Below are 22431 nucleotides of genomic sequence, written 5' to 3' on the forward strand. Positions count from 1 at the left end.
CTGCTTTGTTTTCCTGTATTTTCCCCATTATGTTATTTATGCAACTTCTGCCCTTTCCCTAGGTGGCACTACCATAGAAAAACTGTCCAGTTATTGTGCAGGGTCAGAAAGAAAGAAACAAAATCTTATCGTGCTAAGCTGCTGTTCCCCCTGATACAGTTACTCAACGCTGTCTTTGTTGCTGTAAGGGACCAAGCAGCATCAATGGCCATCACAGTTGCCTTGCATAGTAATTATCATCATCATTATCATACAGGTACTGATGCAAATCAATGGCTATTGTAAAAGGAATATAATGGGTACAAACCTTCGGTGGTAGGTAGATAGTTGACGGCCCTACACAACTGAAAAGGTGTTATCTAACACAAGTGTACATCTGGATGCTTCACTCTTAAATCAGTATTTAGTGTGTGCAGTACAGTACACTGTCAGAAAGGGGCAGCATGTTTTAAAGCATCACTGAGTTCAGATCTTAGTGTGGCAGTGGTCCAAAGCACGAACAATACATTAGATAATCATCATTATTCTGCATTGTATTCAATGGCATGAAAGAGACACTGCTGGTTCATTCCTTTTTTGCAAATTAAAATAAATCCCAATCAAATATTTTATATATTAACTTTTAGAAGGATATTTTGACATAAATGCAACATAATATACATAACTATAATATATCAGTGGTGTATAAAGACGTTACATAATGAACAGTATTGTTTTTATTACCTTAGAATGAGCGGTTTTTATCTACATACTTTTATTCACTTACATGGAAGTCGCCATCATGTTTAACGGACAAACTGTTCTACAGAGCGCGTTATTTATTTATTTATTAAGTTATATTTATTTATTTATAAGAAATGTATATCAATTGATCATAAAATGGCAATGATATGTCACTAGACATTAAGAAATCATTTTATTTTCAAATACTTATATCACTGACAACAGTGGTCCGGCCAGAATATTGTCATTAAAAAAGTGGAGTTGCAGCCCTCAACTGATGTTTATGTTGTCATGTTGTGCATTGGCCACCAGTTTTGTGATTGCAGTACCAGTTTTGGCCACAATCCTACATACTGTTCCTTCAAGTTTTTTTTATGTATATGCTCTGTGGCTTCACAGTGCGATTGTGCTATAGTGATATGTTGTGCTAAAATTTCTCCATCCAGATGTTATTAAATTTGCAGCTATATTTAGTTTTTTCGCTATAGCACCACCTGAGCTTTCTAACGCTATTTTAAAAGTGATGCGACTTCCTCCATCTACCTGCGCAGATATTAACAGCGCAACCGAGTTGGTTGCCAGATTGCGGTCAAATTGGGTTTAAAATTGTATGATGTGTCTATTGTGTTGAGTAGGATGCGTTTCATACAAGATCTAGCAACTGGACAACCTTGGAACAATATATTGATGTGAGTATTCATATAACGAGGTATGGCCGTTTAAATTACGGTAGTTTTCCTGGAGAAATGACAAAACGGGAGGAGGGTAGGAGATAGGCATGAAATACAGGAGACTCCCGGGGAAAACGGGAATGTTGACAGGTATGGATGACGTGTTTGTCCTGTTGCAGCTACCGTAGCTTCTCTTTGCATTTTGAAATTTAGCGGTGAGCCGTGGACTGAGCTGCTGGCTGCAATTTGCAATCTCACTGCTACAGTGAAGCTGCCGCCAAAAAAACACACACGTTGGACCTTTAAATTAAAACACAACCATTATCATTTATAAAAATTGTAGAGGTATTACATAACAGAACAAAATCCAGCATTTTACTGTAGACCCCATTATTCTGTGTCCCTTTTCAGTTAATACCCATCACTAAAACCACAAAGCAACAGCACACAACAGCCTGAAGCTCAGAACACACTGACAGACACATGAAAGACACAGAAACACGCTGCAACCACTCAACGCCACCAGCCACTGACACAGCCAATGCTTAAATATGGAAACATTCAGTTGTGGGTGCCAAAATTGTTAAAAGGTGTTTGATGGTGTGTATAGAACGATCCAAAAAATTGGTGCGCGACTGAGACCCTTGGCCTATGGTAATTGTGCCGTGATTCATGGGGGCGGCACAATTGGATCTGAGAAATTAGATGCACTGCAACGATGCCTCAACGATGCCACATTTTAATCATAGTAAGTTTTAAACAGTTAGCACACAATTCAAGAAATAGAGACAATTTGAAGCTTAACTGAATTTCACAGAGCAATAAAACAGATTTTACTGCTGCAGCTGGAAAAAATGACCCAAGAACATTTCCACTCTCCACGGTTACCATAGACACGGCTGGGTACTATGAGTACGTTTCGTTTATTTCACAGAGCTTCCTGGTTAAATGAGTGAACTTTGTGCGAATGGTAGGGATCATAAAATGTTTACTACTCCATTGATTAATATTGATCAATAACAAAAAGATTTAATGGATAGCAGCATCTGATGTCGACATATGCTGTGTATGATCTTGTATTGATCTTTCTAGTGATATGAGGGGCAGAGGGTTGGACATTATGGTTAAAGGGGTTATGGTAGGCAATATTACAACTAGCAGATCAAGAAACCAAGGTGAAGAAAAGATTTCTGAGAATTTGTTGCATTTAATCTCAAGGCTGGCATGACTTTTATATAGTGTCAGAAGGCTAGCAGGATCAGAAATAACAGCTTAATTCAATGGTGTTACATTTCCCTCAACTCTGGTTAATGAAAAAAAAGTGCATGCACTGTGCAGTGTGCAATCATATATATATTTCAGATCATCATCAGTTCAGTTAGCATTTGAGCTTTTAAATTAAGCTAAATTGAAATTGAGTGGTTTAAGTACGGATTGCTTATGGGTTCTTTTGTGGTTCAATTTTTTTGGCATGTGGAAACATTGAGGTCCCAATTTGCTTCGCGTGCCGTTTTGACGTGTATCAAAAATTAATTACTGCACAGAAAGCTGAGCTCGGAGTTCTTGAAGTTGTGATGTGAACAAGAAAGGGTCTGAGATCACTTCAGTTCTGAAAAGGACCAAAAAAAGAGCTGGGTCCTCTTTTGACCTACTTTTGTCCTATTGTGAACATCAAAAGGACTGATGTCACATTCGGCTGGTTTCTTTTCTGCTTTACTTTAAAGGGGACATTTCACAAGATTTTTTTTAAGATGTCAAATAAATCTTTGGTGTCCCCAGAGTACATATGTAAAGTTTAAGCTCAAAATAAAATATAGATAAATTTATAATAGCTTGTTAAAAATGCCACTTTGTAGGTGTGACCAAAAATAGTGCAGATTAAGGGGCTGTATTATCCCCTTCTGACATCACAAGGGGAGCCACGTTTCAATGACCTATTTTTCAAATGCTTGCAAAGAATGGTTTACCAAAACTAAGTTACTGGGTTGTTCTTTTTTACATTTTCCAGGAGCACAAGGGACCAAATTATAGCACTTAAACATGGAAAAAGTCTGGTTTTCATGATATGTCCCCTGGGTTTGGTTCTTTTAAAATGAACTATATTGAACACCCTTAATTTTCTGCCTCATTTATTTACATAGTAGGATCTATTGTATTGCTTTAGCTCTATTAGTTTGATTTTATTTAAAGTTTAAGCGCGTAATCTCTGTCCCATTAGGGACATTCAAAAATAATAACAAATTTCCTGAACAAACTCTCTTTTTCATTCTGTATAAAAAAACAACAACAACATATGAGCCAATGTAAGGCTAGCGTAAATGCTACAGCTGTGGAAACATTTTCAATGGTCTCTTTAAAGGGCACGTTCGGTCTTTTATACTTATAGCCCTGTTTTCAGATTGTTTATGAAGAAATAGAAATGTTTTGACTGAAATTTGGACATATGATGCTGGCCCGAGAATTTTAGGTTTCTGTTGTATCACCCACTACCTCTACAAAGGGTGTATAGGTGCACTGGAACAATCCTTCCTAAAATGCATTAAACTTTCGTTTACAAAGACGTGAAACTCACTGAGTGATCAGTGGTGTTTACTGATATGCTCACACAAAAATCGCTGCAAAAGATGCTTTCCAACAGGTGTTTTAGGATTCGTTGTAAACTTGTGGACCTATTTTTCCAAACGCCTCACACCCGTACATTCTTCCGCTGAGAGCTTGAATAATAGACACTCCAGCCCAGTTGGTGGCGATAATCTACCTTTGCCAATTGCAAGAATACAAACAATGTTCCCGGCGCGGAGTAATACCGTACCTCACAGCACATCTAATACAAGTCAATGGAGTTGGACAAAAACTACGATAAAACCTGTTGAAAAGCATCTTTTGCAACGATTTTTGTGTGAGCATATCAGTGAACACTCCTGACCACTCGGTGAGTTTCACGTCTTTGTAAACAAAAGTTAAATGCATTTTAGGAAGGATTGTTCCTGTGCACCTATAGAGACATTATAGAGGTGGGAGGTGATACAACAAACACCCGAAAATTCTCGGGACAGCATCATATGTCCAAATTTCAGTCAAAACCATTCTATTTCATCATAAACAATCTGAAAACATGGCTTTATGTGTAAAATACCGAACTTAAAGATTTAAGCTTTAAGATTTTCAAGATTTATAGATATGTAAGTAAAAATATCATTTTTGTTTCATTCTGTCAACTACCAACAACATTTCTGAGCCAAATTCTTAATAAAAGGGATTTTTTATTTGGATTTATTTACTGTAAATTGAAATGGGGAAAACATGGTCTGGTCATGCTCTCAATCTTTTACATTTGCTGTTGGATCACTCCCGAGGTTCGCTTTTGTTGAAGTTCAATTGGTCACAATACATCTAGAAATGATGATACATCCCTAAAGTAAAAACTGGACTTGTCTCTTAATTTTGTCTATGGCTGTATATACAATAAAGGAAATTAACCATATTACCATATGGATTACTGTTAGCTGGATCTCCACATATAAGGCTGGGCAAAAAAAAGTATAATAGTCAAAGTGTTTTTAACATTAATTACACACTTCATTCTTAAAAAGCTTTGTTTTGTTAAGCTCTCTCTGTTCTGTTCCGCTTCATCTGCTTCAGATACTTCAACAGCTTTTCATTTTGCATTCATCGTTTGTAAGATTAGCACTGAAAGCGTGTTGAGCGTCTGTGTGTGTACACAGGTGTGAGAAATGATACATTGCGTTTGGTGTGTGTGTGTGGAGACCAAATGCTCCACAGCAGTGCAGCGAGAGTGAGATTCGCTGGAAAAGAAACATAGAGAGCGAGGGAGGTAGAGCGAAAGAGAGAGAGAGAGAGCGCCTTAAACAGACGTGGACGTCTGCCTGCTGCTCATTCCCCCAGAGGTGTTGCAGAGATGAAGCATCGCTGCTGAGCTTATCAAAAATCATGAAAAATGCAAAGAGGAGTTAACAGAGAGAAAAACCAGAGCAGAAGCTTATTAGTGACATTATCATCAGGAAGGAGTGAGCGAATGCATGTGTATGTAAGAGTGTAAGGAGGTGGACCTCAGAGGATAGAAGTGTCTTTCAAAGCTATGGATTGACGATGACATTGTATCCTGACCGGTCTTGACATCACTACCTGCTTTCATCCTCCTCCCTCACCCCCCACCCTTTCAGCAGGCGGGCTTCTTGTGGCTGACCATGCGAGGATCTTCTCAGTGCTGTGGGAATCTCCTCATCTTCTCCGGATAGTTCTGCAGTGCTGGTTTACTGGCTTGCTGACCTCGGCGCATCTTTGACTTTTCTGAAACAAAGAGCGAAGAAACTTTTGGACTGTGTAGACGGCTCCTTTTTCCTAGTGCTCAATAATTGATGCAGGTTCTCTGTTGGCGCTCTGACAGCATCTACGTGAAGGGACCGGTGACCTCCACATGATCTCTCAACGAGTGCTCTTTGAGTTCTAAACTGTGTCTTTTGATCTTCATCATCCTCAAGTGCCACCATGCAGGTCTCAATCGCTTGCACGGACCATAATCTGAAGGGTCGGAACGGGGACCATGGAAAACAGAACACAACCAGTCCCAATGTGGTGAACGCTGCGCGCGCAAAGTTTCGCACTGTTGCCATCATCGCCCGGAGCTTTGGCTCTTTTACCCCACGTCACCACATCTCCCTCAAAGAGTCCACCGGCAAGCACACTGGCATGAAGTACCGGTATGTCTACCCCAAATCTTTCCCATTTTCTGACTTTCTAATCTCTTTTCTTCTTTGCACTTCTGTTAAAAGCTCCAGGAGCAACAGTAGTAGTTTTAGGGTCTCATGTGATGCTTGAGTTGAATTGTAGTGGTCTGGATGATTAATTTGCCATTGCACTGCAAGTACAGGTTCTGTTACTTACTGCAGTTAATAGATCAGTGTCAGTAAGGTGCGCGTGTGTGTTCAGTGTACAGTATGATATGTGGGTTTGACCCACTAAAGACCCACTCAGGATTCTCCTTGCGCTGTTCTGTCTTTGTTAGCATGAGCTCCTTCTGTAAGCTCCCAGAGTTATACAAATCATATTTGTTTGCTGTTGACAGTACTGAGACTGATGCATCATTACGTGCAGAGAATCTTTAGGTTATCATTTGTATCATTTCCTCTCTGCCTCTTTTGGTAGAGCTGGTTTCATATTTCTGTTTCTATTTTTAATGAAAAATATTAAATATCATAATTATGTTAAACATCTTGTTGCTTTAGTTAATGCATTATTTGCAATGGTTTTAGTGTATTTTCTTCCTACGGCGAATGTGTTTTGTATCTTGGTTAAATATATAGTATGGTTTGTATATGAGTGACATGTATGTGCAGGTGTCTGTAATGTCTGATTCTGTTGGCAACAGCGTAAAACTATTCTGAATGCAAATGTGTGAATCACATTAGTGTCTATCACCTGATGTCCTGAATCAGCACATCACACAGAGAGCTTGGGGTCAGCTTGACTAAGCAATCGACATGCAGATTTACCTCGGACCCTATAACAAGTATGGACAACAAGATATGTTGTCACATCAAGGTTGAAAAAAAGTGTGTGTATAAATAACAAAATTTATAAAATGTGAAAAGCACTATGTTCAGAGACCATTAAGTCATGCAGCTTTGCATTCTACATATTACATTAAACAGGCAGTCTGTGATGTTTAGATCATGTGTTGGTAAAACATCCTTTTGCTATATGATTTTTCTAGCAGGACTGCTTCTTTGAAGAGCAACTATCGTCCGATTCACGATTTTACTTTTTTTTTGGTGTGTAAGTGTGTGTTAGTACATGTTAAGGATATGCAAAAGGTACAAACCCCAGGGTAAACAATGATGAAAGTTATTGTCTCCAACATAAATCTTTTTTCTTGGACTACAACAAACATAGGGTTGTAGGCAACAGTTTACTTCCTGGGCTTGTTGACGTGGACAAGACCGATATTATCATAATTCCTCCCGCTTTGGCTCACAGCCTGTAAATTAACTCCTGTTAGCATTGGCATTGTGAGCAAATCTTTCAAACATGGTAAGGAGCGTCACATTTATGACTGACGTCAGAGGTTTTCAGGCCAATCACAAAGTACAGATTAGCTGGCCAATCAGGGACACAGAGCCTTCCAATTAATGAGTTTGGTACAAAATCAATGTGGTTGAGGAAGGCAGGATATCTGGAGCTACAAAAATGTACAGTATGTGAAAAATAATGTGTTAGTTAACAATAAATTGTGCAAACACATTGTATTATACCAAATACACAAAATAACCTTGTTTTTTAAGGAATGAAATAGGTGCTCTTTAAAGAGTCTAAGGCTGTGCTTACACGATAATGATGTAGTTAAAAACAGAAATGTTTTCCTTTGCGTTTTTACGAACACATGACAACGCTGTCGAAAACATCCGCGTTTACATGGATCCTGAAAAACTCAATAGTATTATGTATGCGAGGCCAGTAGAGGGCGTGGCTACTTTGTAAAGAAACACTACATGTCTGCGGGCATACATATTATTTTACATATTACAATAAATACAAACAAACAAGACAGCGAAAACATCAAGCAGTTTCGGTAAGACAGATGAGTAACCCTTGAATATAATGCTGCAACATTTTGCAAACTTAGCATAAATAGCGTGCCTTGAGCAGCGCAAATACAGTCCTGTAGGCCACCAGTGTTGTTATGTTTGTGCTGGTGCATGCCTGTAGATTAAATTTACACATACATGTGACGTCACAGTTATTAAAGATTCACATTTGTGCAAAATACACCAAGACAGCGTTTTAATAAAAAATTGTGTCTTTAAAAGTTTGCGTTTTCATAACCTACAAACCCTGTTGACGTGTAAATGAACAGTTAAAATAGATAACAAGTCGTTTTGTGTATGTGCGGTGAGGTTGGTGGCGTGTATCTGACCATAAAGGCTGTGATCTCTTCTCTTCTGTTTTTTCTTCTGATCCTCTGCAGTAGTCCCATGAGATTTTGTGACCTTAGATCAGCCCATGATTACCAATCCCCTAGAGAACAATTAAAGCTCTGTTCTTCTAAAAGCTCAGATTATTATTGCTAGTATATCAAAAAATATGAAAATGTAATCATAAGGTGATTAAAACCGATTAAGGTACACAAATAATATTAAGGTTTTTAAAGAAAAAGTAAAAAATTACCCCTGTGATAAATACCCAATATAGTCAAAAGCATGCTCTTACAGACACATTTTGAACCCCCATGTACATACCTACTGATAAATGTATAGCTTGAATGCACTGTAAGTCACTTTGGACAAAAAAAGCGACTGCAGAATGCATAAATGTAAATGAAATGAAATGCAGAATATAGGGGGGAATCCAAGATATCAGATCAAACCAGGGTTTCTATGAATCCCTACTGCAATAGAGCAAAAGCACATAAAAACATACACTGTAAAAAAATTCCGTAGAAATTACAATGTTATTGCAGCTGGGTTGCCGGTAATTTACCGTAGATTTACGTTTATGTTATTTACTGGCAAGAATTTGTTCAAAGTTAAATAAATTTTAAATATTAACAAGTCTTTATCTTTACAGAATAAAACTATACAATAACAGCCTCATCCAAAGCATTCTGGGAACCAGAAATCATCATCAACCTTTTTCTGTTTTTTGCTTCAGATTTTGTTTCCCAGAATGTTTTGCTTGATGCTGTTTTTTTAGTTTTACTCTATAAAGACAAAGACTTGTAAATTTTTAATGTTCATTTAACTTCGAACAAAATGTTGCAAGTTAAAAACATAAATTTAAATCTACGGTAAATTACCGGCAACCCAGCTGCAATTTCTACGGAATTTTTTTACAGTGTATGAAATTGTCCCTGCGCTCTCTCTCTCTCTCTCTCTCTCTCTCTCTCTCCCTCCAGTATGTTTATAGTGGTCTCTATGCTATTGACAGCCCATCAGGACAGCATTAAAAGTGCAGGAGAGCGAACTGATGCAACATACAGTCTATGAGTGAGCAGCAGATAGACAAGGATTGTGTTTCTAGAAGTTATAGCTTTCATGTCCATCATGACTTCATTGTAGAGCCCTGACAGCGATCTGCTTGGGCCGAAGTTTTCTATGACTGCTCTCATTACAAGCACACACACGCTCATACATGCTCACTCATGGTAAACATTGCATTGACAATGGCCAATAGGCTAAAGGGCTTCATTGTACCTGCAGTAGAAACCATAAAACCCCATCAGTTGAAGGTGCATAATATTCAAAACACTTTTAACTTCTCATCACTTTACAATTAGACAGATATTACTGAATATACTGAATTAACAGCTTTGCAAACAGCTTTGACTCAGTCCACACAAATGAAGCTCATGAGTTGGTACTGATCCAGAGACGAATCAAGTCAGAGCAGGATCAGTTTGTGTTGTCTGTATGTTTGTTAATTTGATATTGTAAATGAAGGATTACAGTTAACATTCAACGTCAAGTCACCATACACAAAGCTTTAATAGGATTTGGGGTAACAATAGCACTTTTGTATAAGATCCTATATCTTGTGCAGTGAATGCAAATCAGGCAAACTTAGATAAAGAGAGCCCTAATTCATTCCTTATCTAAATTGCTCTTGAGGAAGCAAAGATTTAAAAAAAAAAACCACACTCCTGGCATGAAGAAGTAGAGAGCTTGTCTGGGGTCCCTGAGAAGCTATTGAAAGGTCAAATTTAAACAGACTTGAGCAAAGATGAGTTTCATTTTTAAAGGTTCTGTACCATTTCTCTGAAATCACAGCCTCCAAAGTCATTTAGACAACTTGATGTCAGCTGTGTGTGCTGTTTACAGAGCCATTTAACAGGCCTTAGTTTAAAAAGATAGACGGTTTGTTTAACACAAGCACATTGTTGTAGAAAGTAAAAGAAAATTCATTTTCATTTAAAAGGAATTATTTGAAAGGAAAACTCAAACACATTCATATTACTAACCTTCTTATGAATAAATGCTGTTTGTCTTTGAATAGCATACTGATTGATTGATTGATTGATTGATTGATTGATTGATTGATTTAATTGATTGTTAAAAGTATTGTAGATGTTTCTCTTGTACCTGACAAGATTCATGGTGGAGCACTGCTTTAACAGGGCAAAAGGTTAAATCCCATGGAACATACATAATGATAAAATGTATACCTCGTACTGAAAGTGACTTACTTTGGATTAATGCGTCTGCCAAATGCATAAACGTACTTGCAGTCTAAAGTCAGAGGTTTCATTTTGAACTCAAACAATTTTCATCTAATACCTTCAAGACCGAAATGTCTGGATTATGCTGTCAACGTAAATATACAGTTTCTATACTTAATGAAACAAGATTTCTTCCTCTTTCTGCATTATGTGTTGGCACAAATTGTTTGCCACTACACTCTCAGAAATAAAGGTACAAAAGTTGTCACTGGGACAGTACCCTTTCAAAAAGGTACACCTTTGTACCCAAAGAGTGCATATTAGTACTTTGAACTGCCAAAATGTACCTTTAAAGGTACATATTTGTACCTAAAAGGTACATATTAGGACCTGACAGTGGATTTTGACAGTGTAGGGTCTTATTTTCTGTATGAACACTCAGAGTCACCTGACCTCCCACTGCAGCACTTGAGGCTTAAAATAAGAGGCACCAAGACCCAAACTCATCAATAGCCCAGCAGATGAATAAATCATTTATTAAACAAACATAAGTGTACACACATATATAAAATAGTATTAATGACAGTTTATTCTCACTTAGTCTTCTTGTATATTGTTAAAATCATCTACTGCATCTTTAACACCTGATTAAGCAGACATATAGACCTAAATGATGCAGTACATGTAGAGAAACCTAACTAAGCGTCTAGACAAAAACAGAGCATAGAACAGCTGGCATTTCTGGTGTAAGAGCTTTTTGGTGTTTTGTAATCTTGGTGTTTTCTAATTTCTTGTAAGTTTGGTCATGAAATGATTCATAACTTACAAACACTTTTAAAACTGCAAGACTAGCAGGGTATCTACTCTATATTGATTTGGATTGTCCTGAGTGTGTGCAGTGCAGAGATACACTTTATTCACTTCAAGAAACTGGCTGGAGATGAAGACCAATAAGCAATGGGGTCATTTGTTAACTGTCATTTACCATCATGTTAATGAAGAACATCATGTTATTTGGTGGCCTCCAATTTCCCTGCAGCTAAAACCTTAAATTAGCCTGAGTTGTTTCCATGACAACATATAGACTTTGATATGTCTTGGTTGTAATTTTACTGCTTGGTTACACATTATTGCATCTTTCAACAACAGAAATCTGTTTTAATGTCTTAAGGGTTCTGGGTTCTCAATTATTATACATTTTTTTTTATGATCAAAATGCCAACAAATTTAACTTTTCTATTTCTTTTCTATATTTTCGCTGAATAAAATATTAGATTTTTGTCTTTTTCTGTTTACTATGCCAAGCCATACAGTATTATGCAAATTCACTTGTAAGATATAAACAGTAATGTACCAGAGCTTCTCAAACCACATTCCTTTAATGAACACTTGAATATATACAGCGGGGAAAATAAGTATTTGACACATCAACATTTTTATCAGTAAGGGGATTTCTAAGTGGGCTATTGACACAAAATTTTCACCAGATGTAGCCATCAAGCCAAATATTGAATTCATACAAAGAAATCAGAACATTTAAGTATACAAGTTGAGTCATAATATATAAAGTGAAATGACACAGGGAATAAGTGTAGAACACACTTTATTTAATACTTTGTAGAAAAGCTTTTGTTGGTGATTACAGCTTCTAGACGCCTCTTGTATAGAGACCAGTCTCTGCATTGCTCAGGAGTGATTTTGGCCCATTTTCCCACAAAAATGCTGATGTGTCAAATACTTATTTTCCACGCTGTAACACATAAGAAATATATTAAAGACCAGATTGTTTATTGATGTAATTTTAGGTACAATTGAAATATCAACATTCAACGACATTCTTACAACATAATTTTTCTTATAATTGTAATAACATTTGATAGTTTTAATCTCAGAATCAGAACTGTCAGGGTTTATTCTTCATGTCCTCACATTTCTCTGAGGCTCTGATTTCCTGACATATACACTAAGGGTGCCCAGCTGTCATTGCCTGACTAGAATGAGGAAAACAAAATGAATTTAAAGCTATGGATGGTGACAGGATGCAGCCTGGGGTCTGCTGGACATGTCCCTCACACCTCCTGGAGGCAATGTTAGGCTGTCATGTTTATCTTCCCGTAGCGCTGCATGCCTCTCTTTATTTTCCCTCCATTCACTGTCATCCGTAAGCAGGGCTTCTCTGATTTCTTCACCCTAATGTGAAATTCTACTTATGTTGGATTAAAACTCATGTTATGATGTTACATTTTTTACTAATGCAGATGGGGCGTATAACAGTGTAAGCACCTGTTTTTATGTTTCTCTGCATTTCACTACACAGTTTGCAAAACCTACAGTATGAAATATTGCTAAATAATGTATTTAAGGTCCCACTGTGTAGATTTTTAGCAGCATCTAGCAGTGAGATTGTGAATTGTAACCAACGGCTCAATCTATAGTTCACCCATCCCTTTCGAAATGCATAAAGATGCTACAGTAGCTACCAGAGGACAAACATGCCTGAGACAACATTGTTACAAAACGCGCTCTATACAACAGTTTGTCCATTTGGGGCTACTGTAGAAAGTAGAAACATGGCTGTGCGAAATGGCAACTTCCATGTTAGGGGACCCACAGTGTATCCAAATAAAAACAGCTCATTCCAATGCTGTGTTTACACCAACCACGTTTCAAGCGTCAAAGTCGCGTCTGCTGCGCCTAGTTTGCCTCTTGAACAGTTTGAATGCATTCGGGCGTCTAGAGCAAAGTAGACGGGCGGAAAAAGCAAGCATTTGTCACGTGTCAGAGGCAAAATCCGCTTCTTGTGGGAGGGGCAAGTGCTACGCGGTTGTCTGTTTGCAAGATGGCTGATGTTGATTGTGCATTTATCGAGAGAGTTACCGGTTTGTATTTGGTAACCTTACAATAGGGGGAAAATAAATAGCGCGGGTTGATAAACGTCACGTGACTCAAAAATGAAATGTGTATTACAACTTACCAGGTTGCCTGATGCCTGACACTCTTCCAAGCCGCCACAGCAGCAAGCAGGCTCCTGATTGGTTAACGCGGTGCGAAATTCCGCCAAAGTTCAAATTTTTCAACTCGGGCGTCAGCAGGCAATTCGCGTCAAAAGCAAAATGCACAAAAAGCATCATTCGCGCGTACCACTGCAGGGACTCAATTAGCTTGAATGAGGCGGAATCCGCGCCGCGAGACCCCCAGACGCGCGTCAACGTGTCTACACATTGACTTAACATTGAAATCACTCGCGCTTCACGCCTATACCGTGGCTGGTGTAAACGCAGCATAAAGCCCTGGATATAATCAGCACAATTTACGCACATGCAAGCGTATGTGCACAGTCGAACGCACAGCCTTGCAAAGTATAGTTCATTTGACTCATATACGTGCGCTGATGTTCAATTCATGCGCTTTGCAACAAATTGAAGTACCTCTTGTGGCTTCCCTGCTGGACCACCAGCTAAACAAGCATCAAACCAGCATGGACCAGCATAGTAATTATGCTGGCCTATGCTGGTATTTTTAGCACAATATACTTCTGCATGCGCATAAGTGACCTACGTGCACAATATACGCAAGGTTTAAAAATCCAGTGGTGCTTGTACAGTACTGTATGCGCACACTTTTCTGATGACAAAAATTGCATCGCATTCACTGTATGTGTACCCTCTTGAACATGTACAAAATGTACTATACTTCGGCCTTAAGGTAATAATAACAATACATTTTTGTACATTTTTTATACACCACTGATAATATAGTTATGTATTATATTGCATTTCTGTCAAGAGATCCTTCTAAATGTTACACAATGTACCTTTAAGCAAGAGATCATGTAAGGTCAGTGTTGTTATTGCAAAGTTATCCCTAAGAAAGTGAATGGTAATTCTGATCATCCTAACAGAGTTCAACCTATGATAATGGCCAACTAAATGAACATTACTCTTAAGTATATCCCTACTTACTAAATAAATAAACAAATGAAGGTGAAATATTGATTTAAGTGTCAATATCCACTGATTGGTCCTATGCAAACCAGCTCCCTTTAATCAAAACAACTGTAGTACCATAATGGTTTATTAATTAATTTAGCTGGTTTGCCCATGCCATTACATGCTTGCAAATTGACAAACCTGTTGTTGTGGAATACCTTTCTGGATTACACTACACAATTTTGTTGTGAATTACACTGTTTAGTAACATTTAAGTTTAACATTTAAGTCATGTGGCTTTTTTTCTGAATTACACGACACAAAATGTTATTAAACAGTGTATTTCACAACAAAGTTAAGTTTCCACAAGTTATGTGAGTGTCTTTATTTTTGTCTGGATTACACTACACAACTTTGTTGTGAATTAAACAACATTTATGTTCCCACAAGTCATGCAGCTGGCTTTGTTGTGAGAAGAAAGAGACCACAGAGTGACACGAGAGACTTGAAACCAATAAAGCATTGGTTGCCAGGGGCAGTGGGGAAATATACATTTTAGTGAAAATTATACCTAATTGACTGATCTCTCCAAAGCTTAATTATGCTACATTGCATGTATTATTCACAGATAAGGAGATTAATAGCATAAAGTTGGGTCTGAATGTATTTATGCTTGTTACAGTATTGCATTGTTCCTCTCTGATGGCCTGTATTCAATTCTGAGTCAGGTCTCTTGTGCACTGAGTTTAGGGAGTTTTATCTGTGTGGTGCATAGATTTTCTGTACAGTCTTCCAAATAATTCACTTATGAGGTTCTAGTTACAATGCTGCCATAGGCATGTGTAGGCAGTTGACTGCAAATGTACTGTTTTGCAACAGAGCTGCATTTGGTGTCTGTTAGTGCCAATATGTTTGTTACACACCAAGAATGTCACATGGCTATAGTATTTATTTTTCATACTTTTTATACATTGCATTAGGAGAATGTGTGTATAACACTTTTGACTGAACACTTTTGAACAGAGTTGAAGAATACAAAAGCCAGACTGTGTATATAATTTTCTCAGAGACATGGACATGAAGAGAGGGTTTTACATTAAATGAAAGGCTTGTAAGAACTGAGGCTGTTACATTAATGAAAATGGATGTGTTTTCGAGGCATTGGATGAGTGAATTTCTGTTTGCTGATGCAGAGCATGAAAGAACTTAAATATCCACCACAATATTTAGAAACCCTTAAGTCTTACAGTGGGGAGAAAGGGACAGAAAAATTATTAATAAGCTTGAGTGGGTTCATATGGTTCAATGTGCGTGTTTTGGTGCTTAAAAGCATCTCTTAATTAGATCCTCCCCCACCTATTATCTCACCTATGTGCTTCTCATTTACTTATTTTCTTGCTTTAAAAAATCCCGGATTTACAGACAAGACTTAGCTAAAGCAAGGACTAGGCCTTCAAGATGTTTAAGCATCTTTTATAAATATGCCTTTAATGGCACTGGAATATCAATGGATCTGTCAGTGCAAGTTATTTTGAGACAGCTCAAACATGTGTTTTAGTCTAGGACTAGCCTTAAGCCTGGTCTTTAAAACCAGGCGTTAGTTAGACTTCAATAGAGTTGTTTAAAATGTGCAAGTGTTTTTATCAAAAATTTAATCAGCTTCAGTTTCTTCAGAGAGGCATTTAAACTAGCTTTTTGTGCACAGAACTCCTCTAGATAACCAATGGGAAAGATTGATTCCTAAATTTAAAGTTCTCTATAGGGGCAATTCAAATTTTCCGTCTTTTGCATGCACAAATACGGTATTTTTAATGTTTTCTAGGCACAGAGGCACTGCAGCATATTGAAAATACTTCAACTTTTCAGAGTGCCGTGTTGAAAGGCATAGTAAAGGTTGGGAGGAAAGTGCCACGGATGCTTTTTCTGGTTTTAGACACAAAATGTGAACTGCCCCTTATGATGCTTTTTCATCCAGAGAGGTGTGTGTGCCTTTCTTATTATTTTTAACACCTGGTTAACTGTTTTAATTCTGTTTTTTAACAAAGTTATTCTTGTAGACTCCATCTATATTTGAAGAGTTTCGTTGCAAAACGAGATAAATCTGTTTTTTTAATTGTTCAGAAATCTCGTTTTTGGTTGTGCATTCCAATTAATATCAATTTTGTTTGATTCCAAAACGCGATAAATGGCATTAAAAAATCCACCGTGCTATTCTGTCCTCTTTTCTCCCTTTTTTCCCAAAACGCGATAAATGCCATTAAAAAACCCGCCGTGCTATTCTGTCCTCTTTTCTCCCTTTTTTCCCAAAACATGATAAAGCCCAGTTCTCCTTCTCTGCAGAATGCAATAAATCCGCTTAACAAATCACAGCGCACCATTCCATGCATTGTAAACAATAATGGCGGTGCTTTGAATACACACAGAATCCTAGTTTTCCTCATCTACTTTGTGATCAACAAACAAACAAAACAAAATAATACTTTGATGGCATTGATAAACCTGTGGTGACTTTCTGTGGTGGGGAAGAAAGGTAAACCAGTTGGGCGATGGAAAAATGCCGGCTGTTGCTTGTTCTCACATGACAGCATCAATGCTAACACATTGACCCCAGGTGATCTTATGAAAAACGTTCCATTATTTTACTCGAAGTCAACGAAAATCTATTTACTCCTGATCACTGTCAAAAAAGTTAAGGGACGATGTCCCAAGTATAACAGCAGCAATTACAGTGTTCTTAATATGACAAAGTAAGTGTTTTGATTAATGCCATAAATGTTTCTTTTAATCATTGTATACCACTAATCAACGAAATGAATATAACATGGCAAAGATGAATGCACATTTATATATTGATTCAATAGATTTATAGCATTTGGAAAAAAAAAACTTGTCATGGATTAATTGCATTTTGCAGAAAAAAATATGATAAATAAGATAATAAATCTTTGAAAATTTTTTTTGGCTTTGCATTTTTATTTTATTATAACCTAAAGATGCTATGTGAAAGTTTGTAACAGAAAATAGTGGTTTTCATCTTGTCAATTTCTTGGTATGTAAAACACTTTTTGCTGAAGTTAGTCAAAATTGATTTATTGCGTTTTGGAACCAAACTCTTCTTTTAATGAGAACACTTTCCTTTAATGCAGCAGCTGATAATAGTAATAACTGATGCTGGCTGAGTTTACCCCAACACTCAACTTCATCTGTAAAGTAACAGCCGTTTCTGTAAGTATTATGTACAGTGCATAGAGCCACAATTAACTTGTACATTACCTAAATTGATCCTTGTTCTTGTCTTAATGAAAGAAAGGAACACAAAACAATCAATAATGATGTTTTTTTTTTACTTCAAAAGCATTGTAAACTATTGTACGTTTAAAACAATACTCTGCAGTCTGTTCATAATATATGGTATGATTTAAATTTACATGGTGATAGGCCAGCTTTAAAAAGCATTAAAAAATTCATTTTAAAATTAAAGATGATGCATTTAATGATATCGATTTCACAAGATGTGAAAAGGGACCCTACATTATTTTAATGAAATGTTAATAATGTAGATTCAAAGTGCATTTTTAACCTCTTCAAAAAAAAATGGTTCAGTCAGCTCCAATAGACTCTAGTAACATGGTGATTATATATTAAATATAGCAGTTATTGTATTTAGACTTCAAAGATGAAATATGAATACAAAAGTATTTCCATATATAGAGAATATACCTTATCAAAGTGCAAATGCTGTCATGGTCATAGTAACCACAGGAGCACAAACAAATGTTAAGAGCAGAGCTCTTTATAATGATCCACATCTCATACATTACACACATTTATCCTGGGCCACATTCATTATCCCACACCTAATTGGGCATTAACATACCAAAGCTGTCAGTGTTTTTTTTATACGTTCAAAAGCGTCTAGCGCCTCAACACGATTGCATGGAAATGTCATAGTTCTCAGTATTTCTGTACTGTTTTTGTAACCCCCTGGCGATATTGGTGCAAATTTGGTGCTTGAGTTTAGCACTTCGGGTGTAACGTTAGCTATTTTGCTAACTTCTGCCAAAGTTTGCTATTGAATTAGATCACCCCTTCTTGTAAAATGCCAAGGTATGTCAGCCATCCTCAAAATGCTCAAAATGACTGACAGGCAGGGGGAGCCTCAAAATCTTCTGATCAGCTGAATAATAGCATCCTGAACTTACATTTGTTTTACTGTTTACTTAGCCCAGGGCTGTGACAGAGACAGGTCTCAAGAAGACATCTATTTCAGTGACATCTGTCAGGTAGCTGGGACAGGTTCTGCATGCTATTCCAGAAATAAATAGCTTACAGCATCTCTTGGGTCTATGTTACAGACAATCTATGTTTTGGCTTGGGACATAGGCTCCATTGGGAAATATAAAACAATTTATGTTAACAAAATAACATACAGTGGGACATATTTATTTGCTAATATTGAGTATTTCTTGTAAATGTGCACCACAAAATATTATTAAAAGTGGAAAGGTGGGTTTTCTTCGGACATTATATGTATTTGCTGTCATGAATTTCATATAAATAACCAATAGTTTAGGACATTAAGTAATAGCTCAATCACTAGTAAACTGCGAGCACAAACGTTAGCAAATCATGTTGCATAATTCATTTAAAGCTGTATCTCATGTTAGTCTTGAGCACCTATAAATTAGTATCGCATCCTTCATATCCGAAAAAAACAAGTTCCTGGAGGCGAACCGTGGGCGGAGCAAGTCATGAAGACGCAACACACACAAAACATTATCCCACTATCTCTGGAAAACTTATGGTTCATTACGTGTTCATGTCATTGAGTGCGTTTACATGCACAGAATAAGCGGATAACTATCAAAAATCGGCTTATTATAGAAAACTGTTTTCATGCATTTACATGCTAATCAATAAACCGGCTATGCAGACAACTGCATTTACATGGGACTTGGAGAATTGTCAGGTTTCTCGCAGGCAGTGATGTCACCGCCTATAGTCGCTCAAAAAGCCGATGGCATATCGATCTTAGCTATACTGTTGTATCTCTTCTCATGTCTGCAGAACCTGTAAATGTAACATGAGCTTCTATTTTTTTAGTTTCTCTGCCAACTGCTTTAGTTGAGCAGAGACTTTTATGCGTTACTTTACGCCTACTTCCACGTGTGACGTTTATCTTTCACACGTAGAGACATGAGCACATGGACAAAACTGTGAGAAAGGCGGTTAAGGTGTTTACATGCCATGTAAAATCGGGGTAATGAGCAAAAAATTACACCGTTTATGGGCTTTCTCCGATAAAAGAAGACCATTTTACGCGTTTACATGACTCCACGTGTTATCAGTTTATTAAGCATAATCGGCGTAATGCGTATATGCACTTTAATACGCGTCGATTACCAAAAAGAGACATTTTATGCTGTTTTACTTGCCGTCTGCGACTCATGAATTCAGTACAGTATTTATTTATCCCTGTAGGGAAATTTTGTTTGCAGCGAACACTCACACAGACATTCGACATACAGTGATGGGGAAAACTACTTTTGAAAGTAATGGATTACAATATTAAGTTACTCCCAAAAAGAGTAACTAATTGCGTTACTTTTCATGGAAAGTAATGCTTACGTTACTTTTTAGTTAATTTTGCATTACTTTTTCTTGTCTGAGGCTTGATCTCTTTCAGGCCTTGCAGGTGTTTTTTATGACTGAAAAGTTCTGCATTCAGAAATTGCATATTTCATCCAACCTGATCTCACGAATTTCTGTGAGATGGTCATGGAATGTTTTGCTAATTTTTCCGTGGCATTCTCACGGATTGGTTATTCAACTGTTTTGTCCTATTTTCTTACCATTTTCGCTTCAGTTTAGGGTTAGATTTACATGAAATGACATCACTACCCAAACCCAACTCTAACCCCAACGCCAGGCGACACTTGTTTAAAGTTTAGAAAATATAAAAGAATAAATCAGAAAAAAATTGTATAAACCAATAGTTAAAGTGACATACTAACGCAAACACCAAATCTAACCCTAAACCGAAGCGAAAATGGTTTGAAAATAGGAAAAAGCACTTGAGTAACCAATCCGTGAGGATGCCATGGAAAAAGACAGTCCGTAGCAGGGCCACGGAAAAATGCGGAGATCCATGAGAATGCCACGGACAAATGAGCAAAAAATTCTGTGTCTATCACAAAAATGTCGAGCTCTGGCGTGCCATTCCAGTTTCTGACTTAAACTGTTCCCACACAGGCGTGTACGCATAAAGTGCATAATGTGACTACATTCAGTTTAATTCATACATTTTTTTTTTAAATAAAATTAATTAAACTTAAAAAGTAACTTGCATTACTTTTTTAAAAAAGTAACTCAAATATTAATATGTACATTTAAAAAGTAATGCGCTACTTAACTCGTTACTTCAGAAAAGTAATATTATTACGTAATGCACGTTACTTGTAATGTGTTACCCCTATATATAAATGTAGGTGCATAAAAAATAATAATAATCTAATAAAAACCTAGTGATGGCATCTAGTCTGGTGACTATTTATCAACTACCACTGGAGAAAAAATTAAAAAACTTGATTGCTTGGGGGGATAAAAGAAAATGTAAACCTATTTTTTTGCACATTTAGGAACACAATGTTGTCGACCTGATGGTAGCAGGTCATCGGGCATGGTTGTTTTATCACTGGGACCGCCCCATTTCAACGAAAACCACCATTAAACAAACAGATAAACAATATTGCTGGGTTCATTGGGAAGCTGAACAAGCTTAAATTGATATAGATAAACACTATTTGACTATTGATTCCGAAGATTAGACAACAGTTTATGAGTAATCAATGCAGAGATGAATCTAAGTACAAAGGGTTCACAATTACTGGGAAGGATTTTATATAAATAAACACTGTAGTGAGCCCAAAATATACAGAATAGTCAAAAGTCAAAAAATAATGAATCAAAAGAGTCAAATTTTATATTATCAAAAGGTTTTTGCATAAAACAGCATAGAGCTAGTGTGAAAGGTGAAAATACGCTTTCTGTTTTTAGACTCGTGTTTGTCTGACAGATTCCACACATTACTCTCTTCACACTAGACTAAATTAGGTTAATATCCTCAAAGAACATAGACACACACAAACATATTTAAGGGCCATCATACTGACAATATCACAGTGCTCTAAATAGTAGATCTTCTAACCCATATCATATGATTCATTATAGTAAAAACAAAGGGATGCAACAGACAGACAGACAAAGACACACATGTAGCTAACATGTACATACGTTCCACTTGACTCATATATGAATCATCAATCGCTCATCCCGTCTCACAATTTTTTCATGATATGGCTGAGAAGATTTTCACACTGATATACACAACCCATCCTCACCCCATGTCGTCAATATTTGACGACACTTGACCATTCGTCGGTGTGTGGCGGGGGGGGTGTGCCTTTCGCGTCATTTTTTGACGAACTGGGGACTTCAGTGCTGTTGCGTCTGTTGCATTCTGTTTCCTATTTTCTTGCCATTTTCGCGTCGGTTTAGGGTTAGATTTACATAATGACATCCCTACCCAAACCTAACTCGAACCCCAACGCCAGGTGACAACTGTCGTACCTAACTCTAACCCCAACGCCAGGTGACAACTGTTTAATTTCGCGTACACTGTTTAATTTTGTGTAATCTAACCCTAAACCGACGCGAAAATGGTAAGAAAATAGGAAAGAGAATGCAACGGACGTAATAGTATTGAAGTCCCCAGTTCGTCAAAAAATTCGTCAAATATTGACAACATGGGGTGAGGATGTGTTGGATATACAATATGTCTGATTGACCTTGATACTAGAAGTCATTTATCTTTAATGTACAGAAGGCCATCTATGGGATTTACATAGTTACATTGCTTTACATGGTAGGATTTATG

General features: G+C 37.1%; 1 protein-coding gene across 7 annotated transcripts in view; it reads left to right on the forward strand.

Annotated features, from left to right (window-relative positions):
- Positions 1-22431, forward strand: part of kcnab1a (potassium voltage-gated channel subfamily A regulatory beta subunit 1a) — a 111097-nt gene that overhangs the window by 36045 nt on the left and 52621 nt on the right. The window contains exon 3 of one of the 7 annotated variants that reach the window (XM_055173770.2): positions 5579-6115. The exons of 4 other annotated variants lie outside the window; for them this stretch is intronic. In XM_055173770.2, coding sequence (XP_055029745.1) covers positions 5904-6115 — 212 coding nt within the window. In that variant the 5' untranslated portion in view covers positions 5579-5903. Of the gene's footprint in view, positions 1-5268; positions 6116-16317; positions 16475-22431 lie in introns of those variants that run through there. 2 more of the 7 variants (XM_055173773.2, XM_055173769.2) reach the window with 2 other exon arrangements.

The sequence above is a fragment of the Misgurnus anguillicaudatus genome, chromosome 15 (assembly GCF_027580225.2).
Source record: "Misgurnus anguillicaudatus chromosome 15, ASM2758022v2, whole genome shotgun sequence".
NCBI lineage: Eukaryota > Metazoa > Chordata > Actinopteri > Cypriniformes > Cobitidae > Misgurnus > Misgurnus anguillicaudatus.